Source organism: Globicephala melas, chromosome 18 (assembly GCF_963455315.2).
Source record: "Globicephala melas chromosome 18, mGloMel1.2, whole genome shotgun sequence".
In the NCBI taxonomy this organism is placed as follows: domain Eukaryota; kingdom Metazoa; phylum Chordata; class Mammalia; order Artiodactyla; family Delphinidae; genus Globicephala; species Globicephala melas.
The window spans coordinates 75,640,510-75,658,410 of record NC_083331.1 but is presented as its reverse complement, the minus strand read 5'-3'; the positions used below and the strand labels follow the sequence as shown (position 1 = coordinate 75,658,410).

At 38.9% G+C, this 17,901-nt stretch overlaps 1 protein-coding gene across 4 annotated transcripts in view; it reads right to left on the bottom strand.

The window, feature by feature from the left end:
* The window catches only part of MYO16 (myosin XVI), a 530,197-nt gene that overhangs the window by 3,426 nt on the left and 508,870 nt on the right, over positions 1 to 17,901 (bottom strand). For all 4 annotated transcript variants that reach the window (XM_030856764.2, XM_060288080.1, XM_060288082.1 and 1 more), the window contains one exon: positions 15,882 to 15,967. In XM_030856764.2, coding sequence (XP_030712624.1) covers positions 15,882 to 15,967 — 86 coding nt within the window. The remainder of the gene's footprint in view (positions 1 to 15,881; positions 15,968 to 17,901) is intronic.

Here is a 17,901-nt window from a genome sequence, read left to right as displayed (position 1 = left end):
GATAGAAGAGATATAAAGAAAGTGGCAAAGCAATATTCAGAGATAAGTTTCCAAAACTTATGAATGGCACCTACATACATATTAAGAAGTTTGGAAAAGGCACGATAAATACACTCCACCACCAACAATAAGAAAAGAAGGCAGATCATATTAAAAAGGCCAAAGGTCAATGACAAAAAAAAATGTTTTCAAAATCTACAAGAAAAAACGCAATACCTTCAAAGGAGCAACAATGAGAATGGAAGCTGACTCCTAAACAGAAATACTGGAAGCCAGCAAACAATGAATCACAAGTTAAAGTACTGAAAGGAAGTAATTCAACCTGTAGGATTCTAGACTCAAAAAAAAAAAAAAAAATCCCTTAAAAATGAAAGTGAAACAAAATGTTATTGGACAAACAAGAACGAGGAAGTTTGCTATCACAGGTCTTGACTATTTTTTTTAAGGTGAAGAAAATGATCCTAGATGGAAAAAAAAAAAAGGAAATTTAAGACAGGATTAAGGACACTGGAATTAAATCCATGGGTAAATACAAGTTATGCGTTTGGAAAACGTCTTATAGACTTTAAGTCATATGTAGAACAACGCGCCAACCCTAACTGCAAAAGTCAGGAGGGGTTACATGGAGTTCAGAGGTTCTGAGGTTCTAGCAGTATTAGGGAAATGACAGAAGTAATAAATTTAAGAGGAAAGAAATCAAGGCTTCATGCTTTATTCTCTAGGCACGTACAAAAAGAATAATGATAGGATGTGTCATTAACAAATTATTATGAAATAATAAATTTCAATTCATCTAAAAGAAAGATGCAAGTATCTACATCTGTATCTATAAATGGAGGTCAATTCCGAACAAAACAGTGAAGCGTAAAAACGGAATCCAAGTCTCCACCCTGCAGTTGATGCTGCTCGTCTGCAGCCGGCTGGCACGTGCTGTATTTATTCTCATGCTGTCGTGACCACACGCTCTGACCTCTTATCAAGCACAAAATACACCTATGCTATAGTTATCCTCAACCCAAAACTCTTTTCAGCAGCTTTTCATAATGACCAAAACTATACACTAGGTGTGACCCTCTGCTAAGACCTTCGTTAACAGGAAAGATTTAGAGATTGAGTCACTCCACAGAAGCAGCCCGATCTGCTGAGAGTGACTTTCAGCAGCTGCTGATCTGAATTAGGCTTGTGGGGAGCGATTTTGACATAAAATGTCCCAAATCCCCTGAGTCACGGCTTCGCTGAAAAAAAAAAGAAAAGCTCTCTATCCTTTCAAAGCTTCTCAACGTTTACTAAAAATATCTGAATTCCCAAGCACATTATAAAAGGTGAAACTTATACACACAAAGCATTAGAAAGCACTTTCTTAATGAGGGTATTGATGTCCTGAATAATGTAGTGGGTAGAGAACACCATCTTTGAATCCACCACCAAGAGCTCTCCAAGCTTCCTTGATAAGCAAAAATTTGACTGATGTTTGCAATAATCAAACTAATGCTCAGAATACACTCTCCTTTTGAGAGATCCCATGAAACTTTGTATTACAGAGATTAATAGGTATTGAGTAAAATCTAATAGGTATAGAAAGATAGTTGCTGGAACGACATAAATGAGATGCTAAAATATTAACATTATTGATCTCCATTTTAAAAAAACACAAATCTTCACAGGTTATGCTTTAAATGAAGGTTAAAATTCTGTGTAAGGATATTTGATAGGTCACTACTTTCAACACAATGAAGTTCAAAGGGTAGTTTAAAAAATTGATCTGTGAGACAATAAACGGATCAGAAGATGAAGACAGGATGCCCTGACTAATGATGTTTAATCTGCTTTATTTAGGTTTATTAAATGTATCAGGTTATGAGGCACAAGAGTCATATTTGTCACAGGCAGTGAAAGAGTTTTACTATTTTAGAAGAGCGACCAAATACAACTATGAATGTTTTTTAAGTTGTGGTCAAGTAATAGGTGAGGAATAAAATGTATCTGCGATATTATCTAGCACGGTAAAAACATCTAAATCAGTGTTTCGTCATTCTTTAAATTTCATGTCCTATTTGTAGTAACAAAAACCATTACAGCTTCCCTTACCATTATTTGTTATTTCACAACAAGTTAAATATTATCATTAAAAAGGCAATAATGATTTTGTAACACAAAATAGCTTTGGTATCGAAAGGGAACCATTTCTTTTCATAAAGAGAAGTGACTCTGGGGCTTAAGGATGCCGCTGGCAGTGTGGGTCTGGAGTCAGCTGGCTTCACCCAGGTCTCATTGATCCTGATTTATTCGGAGATTAAAGGATGTCTTATTGGTGTCTTTTAACTTAAGTCGTGCTCCCCATTGCTTTAAAAGATGTGTACCTACAGCCCATGCCACCACTTCGGATAGCTACTTCCTTACTTATTTTCTTTTCTGGCATGTTGTATAGACCAGTGTTTGTACATGAAAACAGTCTCTTTCAGAACCAGACGGCAAGAGCTGTAGTTGGGAAAGTAAGAAGTGTTCCACACCTAGGAACCCCTGGGTTCTACGTGGCGCTACCTCTGTGTGCCATGAAAATGACTGAACCCTGCTTTTAAAGGGATTTTTAGACATGCCAATGACGTCAGTGCCTTGACATGCTGCACGGGGCATGGAGATGGGGTAGGTCCACGAGCGGGAGGTTTTTTGAAAAATTATTTTTCACTGTTTACCTGGGGAAGGGGGCTGTATGGAGGAAGGTCTGGAGAGACTTCACAGAGGTGGTAGCTTTGATGTGAATTTTGAAAAATGAAATGAGCCCCGGGTAGAAAGGGGGAAAGAAGGCACTTCCACGGGGCTTGATGTAGACAAGCACCAGGAATGACACTGAACTTCATTCTCTAACAGGGAATCACACACCCACAGGGACTTTGATTCTGGTGTGAACAGGGGTGGGATGGTTGACAAACCAGGACTCTCTAGCCAGGGTGCCCGGGCTGCGATCCTGAATCTGGCACCTAATGGTTGTGTAACCTTGAGCAAGCCCATCAGCCTCCTCACCTGTAGAGTGGGTGCACGGTGATCATCTACCTCAAAAGGACGGATCTGGGCTACTTAAGAGCGCCCTAAAAATGTAACGAGTGCTCTATAAATGTGGGCGATTATGATTGCGTCATGGTTAGCTCTTTGACTTGAGAAAATCCCTAAACATTCTGAACTATGATTATCCTGATGACTCAATCAGATAATGTTAAAGGAAAGTACTTCTCACAATTTGTGGCCCTATAAAAATACACAGTAGTCTTTTCCTTCCTTAGTAACGAGAAGATTTCAAAATACTGAGCAACACACTAGACTTATAACATAACTAGGATTTATATATGATTTACAACTAAAGAAAGTTATGCAAGAAGAAGATCTAGACGTTTTTTGAATTTCAGAGTAAGATATAAAGGGCAGTAGTGAGTAGTTTAAATAACAGTTAAATGTTTTGGAAACTGGGATTTGTATATGTATTTTCAGGGGTCCTCAAGTTCTTGGGACAGCCTAAAATTTTTTGCTTTTTTATTTGTATGTGCTTTGGATCACTTGAATACCTACTTTTTAAGCTAGCGCTCAGTGAGATTTAATTTTCTGACTTCGTATGTTATTTACAAGCAGATCGACACAGGTAATATTGTCTATATTGTTTCAGGTTAATGAGAAAAAGGTAGATGGATTTGATATTCAAATAAGGCACCTTCCTCCAATAAAAAGCTAAGTGATTTGACATCGTAGGGTAGGCTGCCTAGCAGTTCAAATAGAAGTGATAGACTGGGATTAATCAAAGGTACAAGATGGCAGATCCGTACCAAAGTTCATGGATTTGAGTCAGTACCAGATTCATATTTGCAACAGTAATTCATCTAAAGAAAATCATACCTAACATAAATGTTGTGAATTTTAATGTTTTCTTGCTTTTGTAGGTTTTTGTTTCACTCAATTTGTAAATTGGCTTTGATTTTATAGCTGTAGTAAAAGCTAAAAGGATAAAGAGATTTTACAGTAATGACATGTGTATACACTTAATTAACATTATAGTGAAATAATTTAAGAAATGTTAAGAGTCAAGGATGAATTTTTATTATTTAAAAAGGGTCATATATATTATAATATGCAAGTGGGGGAAAAATGCTGATCTAAGTGGGTAGAATTCCCCGTGAGTAAAATTAGTCCCTGTTTGACAAGACTATGGGTGTCCTTTAGAGTCTAAAACTGGTAAATTAGTAAATTAATCTCTGCCCAGCACAGTGCATTCAATGCACTTATGTAGAGGGTCTGGATGGAGTCAGTGTATGAATGCCAAGATGCATGTTTGAGAAAAGGGACAAATGTCATCACAGTGCATCAGACTCGTGGTTTCACTTTTTTGTAAACTTGGGGGGCAATTGAGCACCACACCTCCATCAGTTCCTGGGAAGGGAAAGGAAGAGAGCGCCTTTGAGCAATGCCAGATGGACTGTGGATGAATTCTCAGACTTGAGATGTAATTCACATCTCACGGATTCAGATAAGACCCTTTCAAACACTGTAAAGCCCTGGGAATGTACTCAAAATGCTCTGCTGCTCTGAAATCACACAGGGTGTGAGGCGCCCCGGACTCATTAGTTACTCTGAATTCAGACCTGCCTACATGGGTTTGAATGGTTGGTGAGAGGGGTCATTGAAGAGCGTGGGACAGTCACCCTAGACTTCAGGGTGGCCAAACGATGCAATGCCTCGAGCCATCAAACAGGCTTATCCTATTCTACTGTCTGAATGTGTGTCCCCCAGATTCACATGTTGGGGTCCTACACCCAAAGTGATGGTATTTGGAATAAGGCTTTTGGGAGGTGATTGGGTCATGAGGGTGGAGCCCTCATGAATGGGATTAGTGCTCTTATAAAAGAGACCTCACAGAGCTCCCTCACCCCTTCTGCCCTGTAAGGACACAGCCAGAAGTCTGTGACCTGAAAAACAGACTTCACCCAACCACTCTGGCACCCTGATCTCAGACTTCCAGCCTCCAGAACTGTGAGAAATAGAATTCTGTTGTTTATAAACCACCCAGTCTGTGGCATTTTGTTACAGCAGCCAGAATGGACTAAGACATCTTATGCCCAGAATTATTATTTTTGGGTGTCATGGGGAAAATGGTACTGTTCTATAACAGGTGCAAAACTCAGGCTTCTAGAAAAGGGCGCACACTATCTGTCAGCTTAAATGTCTTTGAAAACAAATGGTTTGGTGGAGGATCTAATAATACACTTGGAAATTATTCTGTGGTTTTTATTTGAAAATTTGACACCTGGAAGAGATCTGGAAACTTCAGAGCTTAGGGTCCACTTGGATTAAGTATTTCCTGGGAGCTGGGATAATGTGACTCTTCCAACACCACTGGAAAGCAACACCTGAGGCACTGCAGGTAGGCTGCACTTAAGGGGTGGTCAGCATTTTAAATTGACACCCTCCTGTCAGTTTAGACCCCCTAAAACGTGGCCTGGCTTGCATATATAGCCCCACTCTCTCCCTTCTGCCCTTATGGAAGGATCGAGCAAGGGAGAAGCTAAGGCATCCATGTTCAGTAAACAGGCATGCCTCTCATCAGCCCATGTCAAGCTCCCAGAACATGTGAACAGACACACAGATGATCACAGTCTGAAGTCAATTCCCTATGGGCTAGGATCCTCGTCCTGGAACAAAATCCCTTCCTTTCAGCAGATTTTTAACAAGAAGATTCCTTCATTGAAATTAATCCTTAGAAAATAGTGTTACTTAAGACACCGGTGATTACGACCTGAACAACTCAGGATGGGGTTAAAAATAATGTGTGTTTTTTCCCCCTGTTATTGAGAAAAGTCTTGTTGATTTGGTATTTAAAAGACATGAATCTAGACTCCATCCTCTTCACCACCCCCCAACTCCAGGTTTGTGAACTCTTTTGTGTCTTCTAACGTCTAGGAGACGGCAATTAGACGTGAAGATAGAATTTGACTAAGTGACCTCTTGCAAGTTCTACATCCCTAAGTGGGACTTTTACAATCTGTGCACTTACCTTCAGGGGTTAAAAACCACAAAATCTCTCACAACCCAGAGGGAAGCACAACATTATGTAAAGGCTTAATGAGGTTTATTACATATATATCTACTTGCTAATTTTTAATGGTTTTCTATTGTGTCATTAACAGAGTCCTATGACATGAACTAATTAAAAAATGAGATACAAATTTTCTTCACTTCCTGTGGTTATGCATTTCTATGAATAATATTAATAAATGTAAATTAATAATTTGCTGCTGATTTTTACCTTAAGTCTTTCCCTTCTAGGATAAAAATAGTATTTGTTAAATAATTCATATGTAAAATCATGTTGCTGTTCATTTGTCACAGCATTGATTTTTCTATTGACTATTCACCCAAAGGTGAAAAGAGGCATTTACTGACATTTATGGAAATTAAAAGAAGACAGCCTCTTGGCTGACTGAATAGTGAATATCAGTGTTTCAAATGCAAATTCCATTTCCACTCATGCTAACAACATGTTGGAGGAAAAGCATTAAAAAATGAAATTTGAAAATCAGTCTATAAAACCGAAGTTTACCTAAATAGATCCCAATGACATGGCTTAAAATGAAATTTGATTCAAAAAGTCTCTGATTAAAGCGTTGTGTATCTTTAGAAAAAAAAATCAAGAAAATGATCTGAGAGCAAAACAGCATTTCTGGTTTAGGCAGAAGAGAGTTGATCCCTCTTAATTCAGAAATAGTCATTTAGACAGCAATCCAATTAAGTTCTTTCTTGCTATTTTGTCTCCTTTTTCGCCTACGGGTTAAAAAAGGGAAAATATCCCTTAAAAGGAACAGGTTCTATTGGAAACAAGAGTATATCTGGACAACAGGCAGTGAGGGAAGGAAGAGAGGATTTTAATTTTTTCACCTTATCTGTGCAAGTTGATTTCTTTAAAAAAAATTAACCACCGTCCTTTATTTTTATAATAAGTAATATTATATTGGAGCACATTTACTATAATTTAAATGGACAGCTATTTGCATTTTGAGCTGATTTTAGGTCCATAGCTAAGAATAAAAATCGAATCTGATGAGGGGATGCATGTTTCTTCCTACCGATGGAAAGTTATAAAATAGAAATTCATGATTGTGCATCACACGACAATTAATTTGTGACATTTCAGGATATGGATTTTGTATGAGTTCTGGTCTCTTACCTCAATTCACTTAAAAACATGGCAGTACCAGTATTAGTGACTAAAAGATTGTAGCAAAAACTAATAGCATATATTTAGAGTACATTTATAGTAATGACATATTACATTAATGGGTTCAAATACAGAGAATACATGGAAAATATAAATCTATTATAACGGAAACATAGAAAGTAAGAGTATTACAATTCCTTTAAAAGTATTTTTCTTGGGATTATATGGGAGGCTCACTGCAAATACCAGGAGGTATTATTAAGGACAAATAATCTACTAGATTTTCTGTCTCTAAAGAATAAGTCTGTTTATAAAATTTGCTTGTTCAAAAATCTTCAATGCTGCTGCCTTGCTCTAGCCTAAAGAGTCAAGTCCACACACCTTAGCATGTTACAGAAAACCCTGTATTTTCTGACCACACTAATTATTCCAGCTTCATCATCACTCACCCTCACATAGACTCTATACGTCAATTCAATCAGATGTACCCAGAACACACTCTGTAATTCTATTTATCTTCTCTGTAACAGTCCCAGTTTGTATGCCCAGATACAGAAAGCTCTAAGGTTTCCAGAGCCCATTTCAAGCATCACCTTCATGATCTTGTTTCATATTCTTAAAGCATTGTCACAGGTTATTCTAGTAAAATCTCATAACCATGTGAAATAAGCAGGTTAAGGATTATTAGCCTCTTTCCATAGATGCTGAAATTCATCTTTAAAGCCCAAACTCACTTGGCTAGTCAGTGGTAGAGTCTGGATTCAAACCCAAATACATTGAGTTTAGTCGACCTTCTTAATCACGTTGACTTCCAAGAAGTTTTTCTTGTCTGCTAATCAATGAACACATGTGCTTTCAATGATTATGAGACAGAAAGCGCCGTGATGGGGTCCATGGGACTGAGAATCGCGCGGTATGACCTGCTCCCTCAAGAGGCTTTCATCTGAGTATGAGCAACAGGACATAAAAACGTAAAGAGTCAGATGAACAAACAAGCTTAAACAGGATGTCAGCACAAAAACTTCATGAGGAAGCACAGCATTAACTGATTAATAAATTACAGACGCAATGACTGTTGTTGGGATACAGAGGAGACATGACGCATTTCAAAGTCAGTACGGCCAAGAGATTTCTGTTGGGCTGTGGGATTTGTTTTGGACTAAAAGGATGAGTCGGACACACAAAGAAGAAAGGCAACTTGGGTCGAGTGGGATAAGGAATGGTGTCCACACTTTTGTTCACGTCTACATCGACAATGACCGAAGAACAAAAGAGAGAGAAAACACTGTGCCATGTGGTATACAACTTGAGAGTTAGCTTTGAACTAGTAATGCAGATGTGAATAAGTCAGAAAGGAGATAAGATATAGGTATGAAAGTGAGGAAAGCAAGGGTCACGACCATGGCAGATAAGCACTCCACAGCCTCCAGAGGATGGAGGGTCCAAGTCCAAGGATACTTAACCTCACTGTCCAAATGGCCAGTGTCTTCACTTGCATTGCTGTGTAGGGCACAGTTTACCTGTTAACTTATTCATTCCTCAAAATACTTATTTCCGGAAACAATCACAATCTGTGTTATGGTATTAAATATAATTAAATAAGAATGAGGAAAACCACTTCGTGAAACTGAATGCTAATAAAACTATGAGCCCAATCCAGATGGATTTTAAGAATCAACTATATTTAAGAAAGGGGCATAGTTTAGCATGGGGGAAACATCTTCTCTGTCCTCAACCTTGAGTCTCCTCCGAAGTTTAGTTACCAGTTAGAGCCACCTGCTTGAGAATGAGAGATAAGAGAGGCAATTCCTTCTAATCATTAAAGGCACAAATAGGTCCTAAGAGTATTAGACAATTTCTTCAGGATGCCCAGTTTATTATAGGGGTCTCACTTTATCCCTGAGTAAAATAAATTCTATTGATTTGGAGGGATTTCTGTGTGACCAGTTGTTAAGAATTACAAGCTTTGCTTTTACATATTTATGACTCGGTGGGAGCACCAGTGATCATTATTTTGTATTAAAATGTCTGACAAGCAACATTCCAATAATCCTATCATCAGAAGACATGAACAGGCATGATTTTTACCACCTTAAAGAATAAAGATGGCTAAATAATAATGGAAGCTAAACTTAGTGAATTAAGGACTATAAATAATGCTCAGTAGCAACCCCTGAAACATTAGGCCAAATAAATGAGAAAGGGTAGCAGTTTACATTACCCAAGATGCTGTAACAGGCAAACCACAAATACCAGTGGATTGACACAAAATCCACCCATTTTAGCCTTGTTCATGTTAAGGCTAAAATGGGTGTTTCTGATCAGTGGATGGATGACCTCCACGTTGTCACAATTGTACTCTGCATCTTCCTGGGTCTTGGAGTATTGTGTATCCAGCTTTCGGATGGGAAAGGGCATAAAGCATTCACAGTCCAAGGGAGGTTTGCATGGGCCAAGGCTGGAGGGAGCTCACATCAGTACTCCTGCTCCATTGGCTGTATCTCAGTCACATGACCACTCCCAATCACAAGCATGCTGGGAAACGTAGTCTAGCTAGGCGCTTCCAAAGAAATGGATTTGGTGGGCACTGTGTCTGCCAGGGGTGGTGCCTAGGGGTCAATGACTGTGTCTTTAAGACACAGTCATTGCAAAGCATGCAGGTACAAACGCTAGAGAAAATAGAGAAAGGAAAAGAGATGTCAGGAAGCATTAGAAAGGAAAATAGACAAGATTCTGCCAAAGTAGGCAACATACAAGAGCAGATCTTTTTAATCAAGACTCCTTTCCCAAAATAGATATTAAAAATCACCTGCAAGTGTATACAATTAATTTAAATCCACTTGGGCTTCAAAATCTAGGCTTTTTATGTCATTGACTTTATGACACTTCTCCCAATATCATAGTTCATCTGTTTTAGAACCTATTTCTGACTCTGTCAGAAATGACAGTTTCAAATAATAGTGTAATCATAGAAATCAGAGAAAAATCAGGTCTTGGAGGTCTACTAAGGTCATAAAATACATTCCTTTACCAAGGTTGGCTAGATTACATTTCAGCACCATGGAAAACTTTCTGTTCCTTTAGCCTAAATTTTTCTTTCAAAGTTGTCAGGCCCCATTAATGTACAGAGTAGTACACTTAATAAGTCAGAAACTCTGGGGCCCAGGTTCCCAGGTATCAATCTTCCAGTTCTCTGTATCTGGAGCAGGAACAGAGCTATTTGTCTTATATTTTCCACTTATAAAAAAAGGCAAACCTGGTTAACGGTTTTGAAGAAAGACAAGGTAATACAGTCATAACTGGGATTTTACATTTAGCCTCTTGCTGTCGTTTATAACTTAAAAGTTCCCTTTTTCTAGAATTAACACTTATAGCTAATGGTAATTTCTACTGCTCTTCAAGGAGACATCTAGCCATATTGCAGAATGGAGTTACTCCATTCCAGCCACGCTGGCCATCTTGCGATCCAGGCCGGCTCCTGTCCAGGGTCTTTGCTCCTTCCCCACCTGGAGTGCTCCCCTGACCTCAGCCTGCAGAGATATCACAAGACCCTTCTCCTTTTTAAAAACATAGTCACCATGTATACTTCAACAAAACAAACAAACAAAAAACACATAGTCACAATTCTGCGTTCTCGTTCCTTTCATATTTCTTAAAATTGATTTTTCCTCATTGATAATAGTCATTGTCATCACTGGAAAAACAGTCTGCATTTAAATACATTTAGGATACACATACGGTGCAATTCTATGAAGGAAAACATACAAACTATAGGATTTGTCTGTGTTATTTTCCAAGCTTCTATATATCTATACAGGACATGTCCCTTTCCTGTTGAAAACACGGCCATTTAACTCTTAACCATAAAATTAATTTACTGCCTTCATTGCTTGCCCATAATATGGAAGTCACGAGTGGTGCATACTGATTTCCCGAAACCTCAGCTGTGGGAAGAGCTTTCTATGATAGATCTCCTTCGGTTTGTAGCTTACAAGTGAAATACACATATTTCCTTTGGAAATGGTTATCTAATTTCTATTCCCCATCATGTGTTTTAGAATTACCCCCTTAACATTAAAGGAAAAGTGTCTACATTTTGTTATTTTATCTAACACACTGTTTCTTTTCCATGCCACAATATAGTTCAAGCAGTCCATGTGACAAATAAAATGAATACAGAAAGAAGGCATTGGGTTTATTGAGTGCTCTGCAAACTCTTCATTTCTTTGATATGTGACATTACCAAAAGGCTCCTTTGATGGTTCAGTAAAACAAACCACATAACAATTCGCTTCTTGGTGTGGATCGACTGCATATTGATTCTGTTAGGGCTTTCACTGGCGGCTGTGATGGAAAGGAGTAGATATTTATTAAGTTCTCAGGCCCTGGATTGCCACTATTTTATCAGAAACCATCCATGATTTCTTACGTTGAATATTTGAATATTACAGATATGAAGAACAACTTTTAGTGCTCTTTTAAAAAGCCAAAGAATATTTTAAAAAGTTTGGCAAGAAATACAATAAATGGCCACAACGAAGATCGAAGATTGTAAACCACACGATATTACTGGGCAGAACAGATAGATGAGAGGAATAAAATGTCAGGAAGTGAAACCTGGTAAAGTTAAAATGAGAATGTAAATACAAATTAACTATGCTCAAGTAAAAAGTAATCTCATTTTTCAATGTCAAGTGTGGACCCCTAAACAGATGTGTAAATAGCGATTTTATGCCGAGGGCAAGCACTGAGCGCTTTATTTCATCCATCCTCTCTGCTGCCCTCTTGCCTTCCGGCCTGCCCTCTTCTGCTCTGCTCAGGCTTTTGCTCTATTTATAATCCGTGGGCTCCCTGTGTCAGGTTACCTGGCCCCCTGAGTCAGCATTGCAGTCTCAGCACAAACACAAATAGGTCCCTCTAGGCTGGTGGGTGTGTTCTCAGTATTTCATTCAGTGCTGAGTCTCTTCTCCCCACTGACTTACCTCTAAGGGACTGCATCATGCCAAATGGTATAAACTTAAAAAACAATGATTTCACATGTTACAAAATGGCAAGTAGATAAATGGCATGGTATTTTTATAAACACTGTCTAATTCAAAAACCAACATGAAGTGGCTTCCTCAACCTCTGCGATTCCAGTTTTGAGAACTGGGAAATGCCACAAAGCCCCCCTTCAGGACTAGGATGTGGGATTCCACGACGTCACACCTTCACTGCTGGTTTACCTGTGCCCTGGGGTGCAGAAGGACATGAATAGTTCGCCTCGGTTCACGGCCTGGACCTACCAAGCCTTCTACATAAGGAGCATAAGTGATCACAGCCACGTACTCGATCCGGCTAGTGTCTCAGCTTCTACTAGTTCCAAATATTTTAAGCAAAATTGATTTTTACTACTTTTACATAAAGTCCTTACAGTTTGCAAATTGATTTTAAAAATACGATGGAATAGAACATAAACTACATTTTCTATATTCTGTACCTTGAGAAAAGAAGCTATTTATGGAGGTGCTACCCCTATTAGAAAATTGTTTACATCTACATTAAGAATAATGCACGCTCTATGTAAAACTTGAAAGATGAATGGATAAAGAAGATGCGGTACATGTATACAATGGAATACTACTCAACCATGAAAAAGAACAAAATAATGCCATCTGCAGCAGCATGGATGCAACTAGAGATGATCATACTGAGTGAAGTAAGTCAGAAAGGGAAAGACAAACACCATATGATATCACTTCTATGTGGAATCTAAACTATGGCACAAGTGAACGTATCTACAAAACAGAAAGAGACTCACAGATATAGAAAACAGACTTGCCGTGGCCAGTGGGGAGAGGCGGAGGGAGAGGGGGATGGACTGGGAGTTTGGGGTTAGTAGATGCAAACTATTACATTTAGAATGAATAAACAACAAGGTCCTACTGTATGGCACAGGGAACTATATTCAATATCCTGTGATAAACCATAATGGAAAAGAAAATAAAAAAGGAGTGTATATATATGTATAGCTGAGTCACTTTGCTGTACAGCAGAAATTAGCATAACATTGTAAATCGACTATACTTCAATTTAAAAAAATAGAGAATAAAATTTTAAAAAAACCCTTTGATATAAAGTAACTTTTATAGATAATAACAGTAAAATCAGGTTAGTGTGTCAGTCAAAATTCTTCTTTGCAAGCAACAGAAACTAACTCTAACAGGTAGAAGATTTATTGGAAAGCAAAATAATTGGACGTGAAGTTAAGGACAGGTTTGGCACATGGGCTGCACCCAAGGTGAACGTGGTGACCGGCGGTCACAGACACAGGCTAACATCTTTGGTCACTGGAGGGAACCACTGTGGCCAGATGACACCCCCATGGCGACATCTATCCTCGTCCCTTCCATCGTATGTCTCTCAACCCATAACCCATGGTGGATAGACAGAGTCCATCTCACATGCATTTATCCAGCTCTCAAAGGAAGAGAGGAAGGTGAAATCTCTCTCCTTATATTATCATGGTGGTAGGCCAGAAACTTAACTATGTGGCCAGCAGCTAAGAATACAAACCACAAATGTCCACTGCAGCTACTTAAGATTTTCACCTTGACCAAAACTTCTTTAAATTTTATGTAAAAGTTGGATGACTCCTCCATTGCTTTTAATGTTATGGTAAGCTCACTTTCAGAAACAAGACATAGGAGCTTGACATCCATTCAAACTGTGGACACTGCGTTTTCCCTATGACCTCTGGCAAATTACTAAATCTATTTCTTGTTTTCTTTATCTACAGTAACACCCAGACATTTTATCTTCCTTAAAGGGATTTCACTAAAATCACTGATGATGCTAATTAAAACATAGACATCCTCAAATAGGAATTCAATTTTTAGTCAACATTTAATTTTATTGCTACATGCCCAATCAGTTCAGGGCTGATTTTATAGAATTCTTATTTAGTAGCATTACTAGAAAGTCTAGAATTCAATATGCCTGTATGTGTCCATATTTCCTATATAAATGTCATACAAGAAGCATTTATGCTGAGAGATGTGTGGCCATTCAAGGCATAGTTCCACATAACTGTTATAGGTCCCCAACACTGACACGTGTGTCCTGCCAGGAGAATGCCCACACCAGGCATGGAAGAAAATGAGCCCGGTTTTCCATTTCCTTGAAAATATGCCCCGTGAGATAACTGGAGATTGTTTGCATTTGAAAACAAGCCCTCATTGAAAACTGGGAATGGAAAATTATTCCCGGTGGTCTTTCCCATCTCTCTTTGCATCTTAGCCAAATCCATGAAAGATCAGAGGGAAAGTTCCAGAGATGCCTATTTTATGCACCTTCTTTCAAAATTAACCCTTTTCTCTATGAACCCTGGAAAGGCTGTATCTATCACTGTGCTCTAACGTATAGGAGACGGTCCTATAATAAAAATCAAGCCAATGTTCTCTACAAGCAGGTTCTCCCGTGAATGATCATAGATAAAGCAGCCGTAATGCTTACAGGGTAAAGTAAATGCATCTCTAAGGAACAGAGGGGAGATTAGGACAATCTATTATTGCAAGCAATCAGCATTTTTTTTTCTATTTCAATGCCTATATATCAGCGTAAGTGATTTCAGCATATTGTCTACTGTAAGATTTATTTTTAAGATTAAATTATTGATTTTTCCCACTAGCTCATCAGTGTTATTTTAAAAATCTCAGCTGATAAGATAACCGTGCCTATATAATGTCAAATGTTCAGATGAAAAAAGATCTTTGGCTGGATAATTGGTTTCATGAAAACATCTGAATACTTGACTGAGTTTTTAAACGATTTTAATGTAGATATTTGACAAAGCAAAAGTTGTGCTGTAACTTCATAAAAAATAATCTTGCTGCTAAAGCAATAATCTTTAATATATTGATAATAAAATCTTTGCTACATTGTTGGTTGTGTACCACCTTCAAAGCAAAGTCATATTTTTTGAAGATACTTATTGAAGGCAGTATTTTAAAACTCAACATAAAAAGGACACTAAACTATTGATATGAATCCTTTATTCTTTCTACAAACACCAGAGTTTATTTTAAAGTGACAATCCTCTTTATTTTGGCAAAATTTTTGAGGCCAAACACGTCGCACATACACGTGAAATTACTGAAGCACATCAGAACAGTTTTGTGAACTGCAATCTCATTTTGATTTTGCAGTGTTCTGATCATATGATAGTTTACAAATGAATTTGGATTACATGGAATTTGAGGTGGAAACTGAGAGATAATGGCCATGAAACCACAGGGACTTCAAGCATTTTCTTTCCATGTTGTCCTCACTTACAGCCTTCCTATTTCAGCTGAGGTCCAATGCAGGAAATACTAATGCCATTCAGCAGATGCAATATACCCTTCACCTGACAGTGACTTTAAAATGCCACTACATAAATTATGTCAGAACAGTTCATATGAAACCATCTATTAATTTTTATTTGTTTTGAATGTTCTTCTTTTTTTGAAACCAGCAGAAAATAGAGAGCGGTCAGCTGATACAAAGGGAAAGAGAATGTTGAGGTGAAGAAACTCACAGCAGAGTTGAAAATAACTGTGTTCCCTAGTCCAATAAGAACAAACATTCTTGGTCACACCTTCCTGAATCTCTTGTAGGCATTTAACATCAATTACCATAGCAAAGGTAAGCATTGAGGGGTCATTACCTGAGTGGTGTGACTCTCTCTATGTCTCTGAAGGGAGGAGGTCCCACTCCCAGACAACCTGGAGAATCCATCGTCTTCAGGTAAACCTATGGAGGTCAACACAAAATAGCCGTTAAGTTGTGTGTTCTTTCCCCAAACAAAGTAAGTCGTGTACTTACTGAACAAATTAAAATGGTGACATTTCACGGATTGAAATGAAGGTCCGTAAACACTCATTGAAAAATAAATTTCCCAAGGCAGCATGGTAATACCAAGCACTGCTGGAGTTCCATCTAATCAAAGAGGAAATGTACTGACAAAAAAAGCTGAAATGATCATGAAGAAATATGTCATAATAACACAGACGTGGGCAAAGAAGTACTGGAGGGGAGAAGGAAAACTTTGCTAGAGGCTGCAAATAGTCTGCTGAAACACTGATGGGGAAAGAGAAGCCTGTGGGCAACGAAGGGTAAATGGGTCCCTGGGGTGACAGTTTGCTTCCCATTTGTGGGGTAGCAGGGTGGCTGAGAAGGGATGGAAGACAGATAAGATAAGACACCATCAAGTCTACGTGTCAGATGAATTGTATTGACTATCGTTCATTCTACACCCAAAGGCAAGGAGGAGATTGGGTGAAATTCCACGCAGAAAAGGTCAGGGTAGCTGCCCGATCACAACAGACCAATACATAACCAACCCTATAGCCTCAGTGGCAGGTCTGAGGCAACTTATATCTCCCACGATACAGAAGTGCCCTCGAGGCTCCAACAGGTTATAGTAATTATCCCTCGTGACCCAAGCAGGGTTTTCCATCGTCAGCCTGGCTGACGTTTTGGGCTGTGTAATTCTCTGCTGGGGGTCTGTCCTGTGCATCTCCTACTCAGTTGTGGCAACCGAAAATGTCCCCAGACATTGCCAAATATCCCCTGGGAGGCAAAAATCATCCCTGGCTGAGAAGCACTCTGAGAGAGGGATCAATCAGGTGACTTACTGATAAAAATGAATGGACTAAAGAGTAACAACTGTCCAATGAAAGTTCAACCTAGACAACTTTAGATTCTGAAGTGATTGCTCCTCTCATCTGAAATCGTAATTAACCAGTATGGTATAACGGATTAAACATGTACATGATTCCTGATTTAAACATCATTAGAAAATCACTCATAGTTTTCCAGTTAGAGAGTTAGTTCTGCAGAGAAGTCCACGACATCCTGTTAACACATAAGAAGTCGTCCCAGTTGATCTTGATATATATACAAATACCTTGGCGTGGAAGGGTTAGTTCATTGAGACTGGGCAGGAGACAGCCAGTATCTAGGAAGTGATAGACATACGGATGTGTGGTCATGGGGGGACTGGGTCTTGGTCAAAAGTAATAGCAATGTCTAAAGTTGCCCAGGGGAATACTGTATCGAGATCCGGGTAGCAGGTGTGGAGAAGGGTCCAATCAAGCAGTGAGTGTTAGAGTGATCGGAATCAATACAGAGGAAGGGTGGGTGGAAATCCAAGATCACACACAGGTTGGCGTTCCAGGCAACTAGATAAGCATAGTCACAATAAAATGTATGTCCAGGTAGCAGGGCAAAGCTAAGAGTTTGGGATTCATGGGAGACGGGGATGAAGGGCCAATTGACAAGCAAGACAAATGTCTGCTGCTAGAGAATCCGGTTCACTGGACGTCTTACAGAGACTAGGAACCTGGGGAAGGAGAAGAGTGCTGTGATCCGTTTTTTAAAACGAAATGATCAATTAGAAGATTGCTCGCTGAATCCGAACAGAAAGTCAGCTTAGTGCAGATCCAAACTCAGAGCCAAGTCATTAGCATGAACTGCTCTACACAGTGTCAACTAAATAAAGTTAGGGAATATCTAGGTCACCCTCTGAACAAGGCGCTGGGAAATGCGCCAAGACTCAAGAAAAGGTCTGCCTCCGAGGATCTCAAATCTTCACGGTAATGCTTCTTAAGCAGAATACACAACAGAATGACTTAAGGGTTCCACAGGGCACAGGTGGCGTTGAGATGGATCTGGAGAAAGCAGGG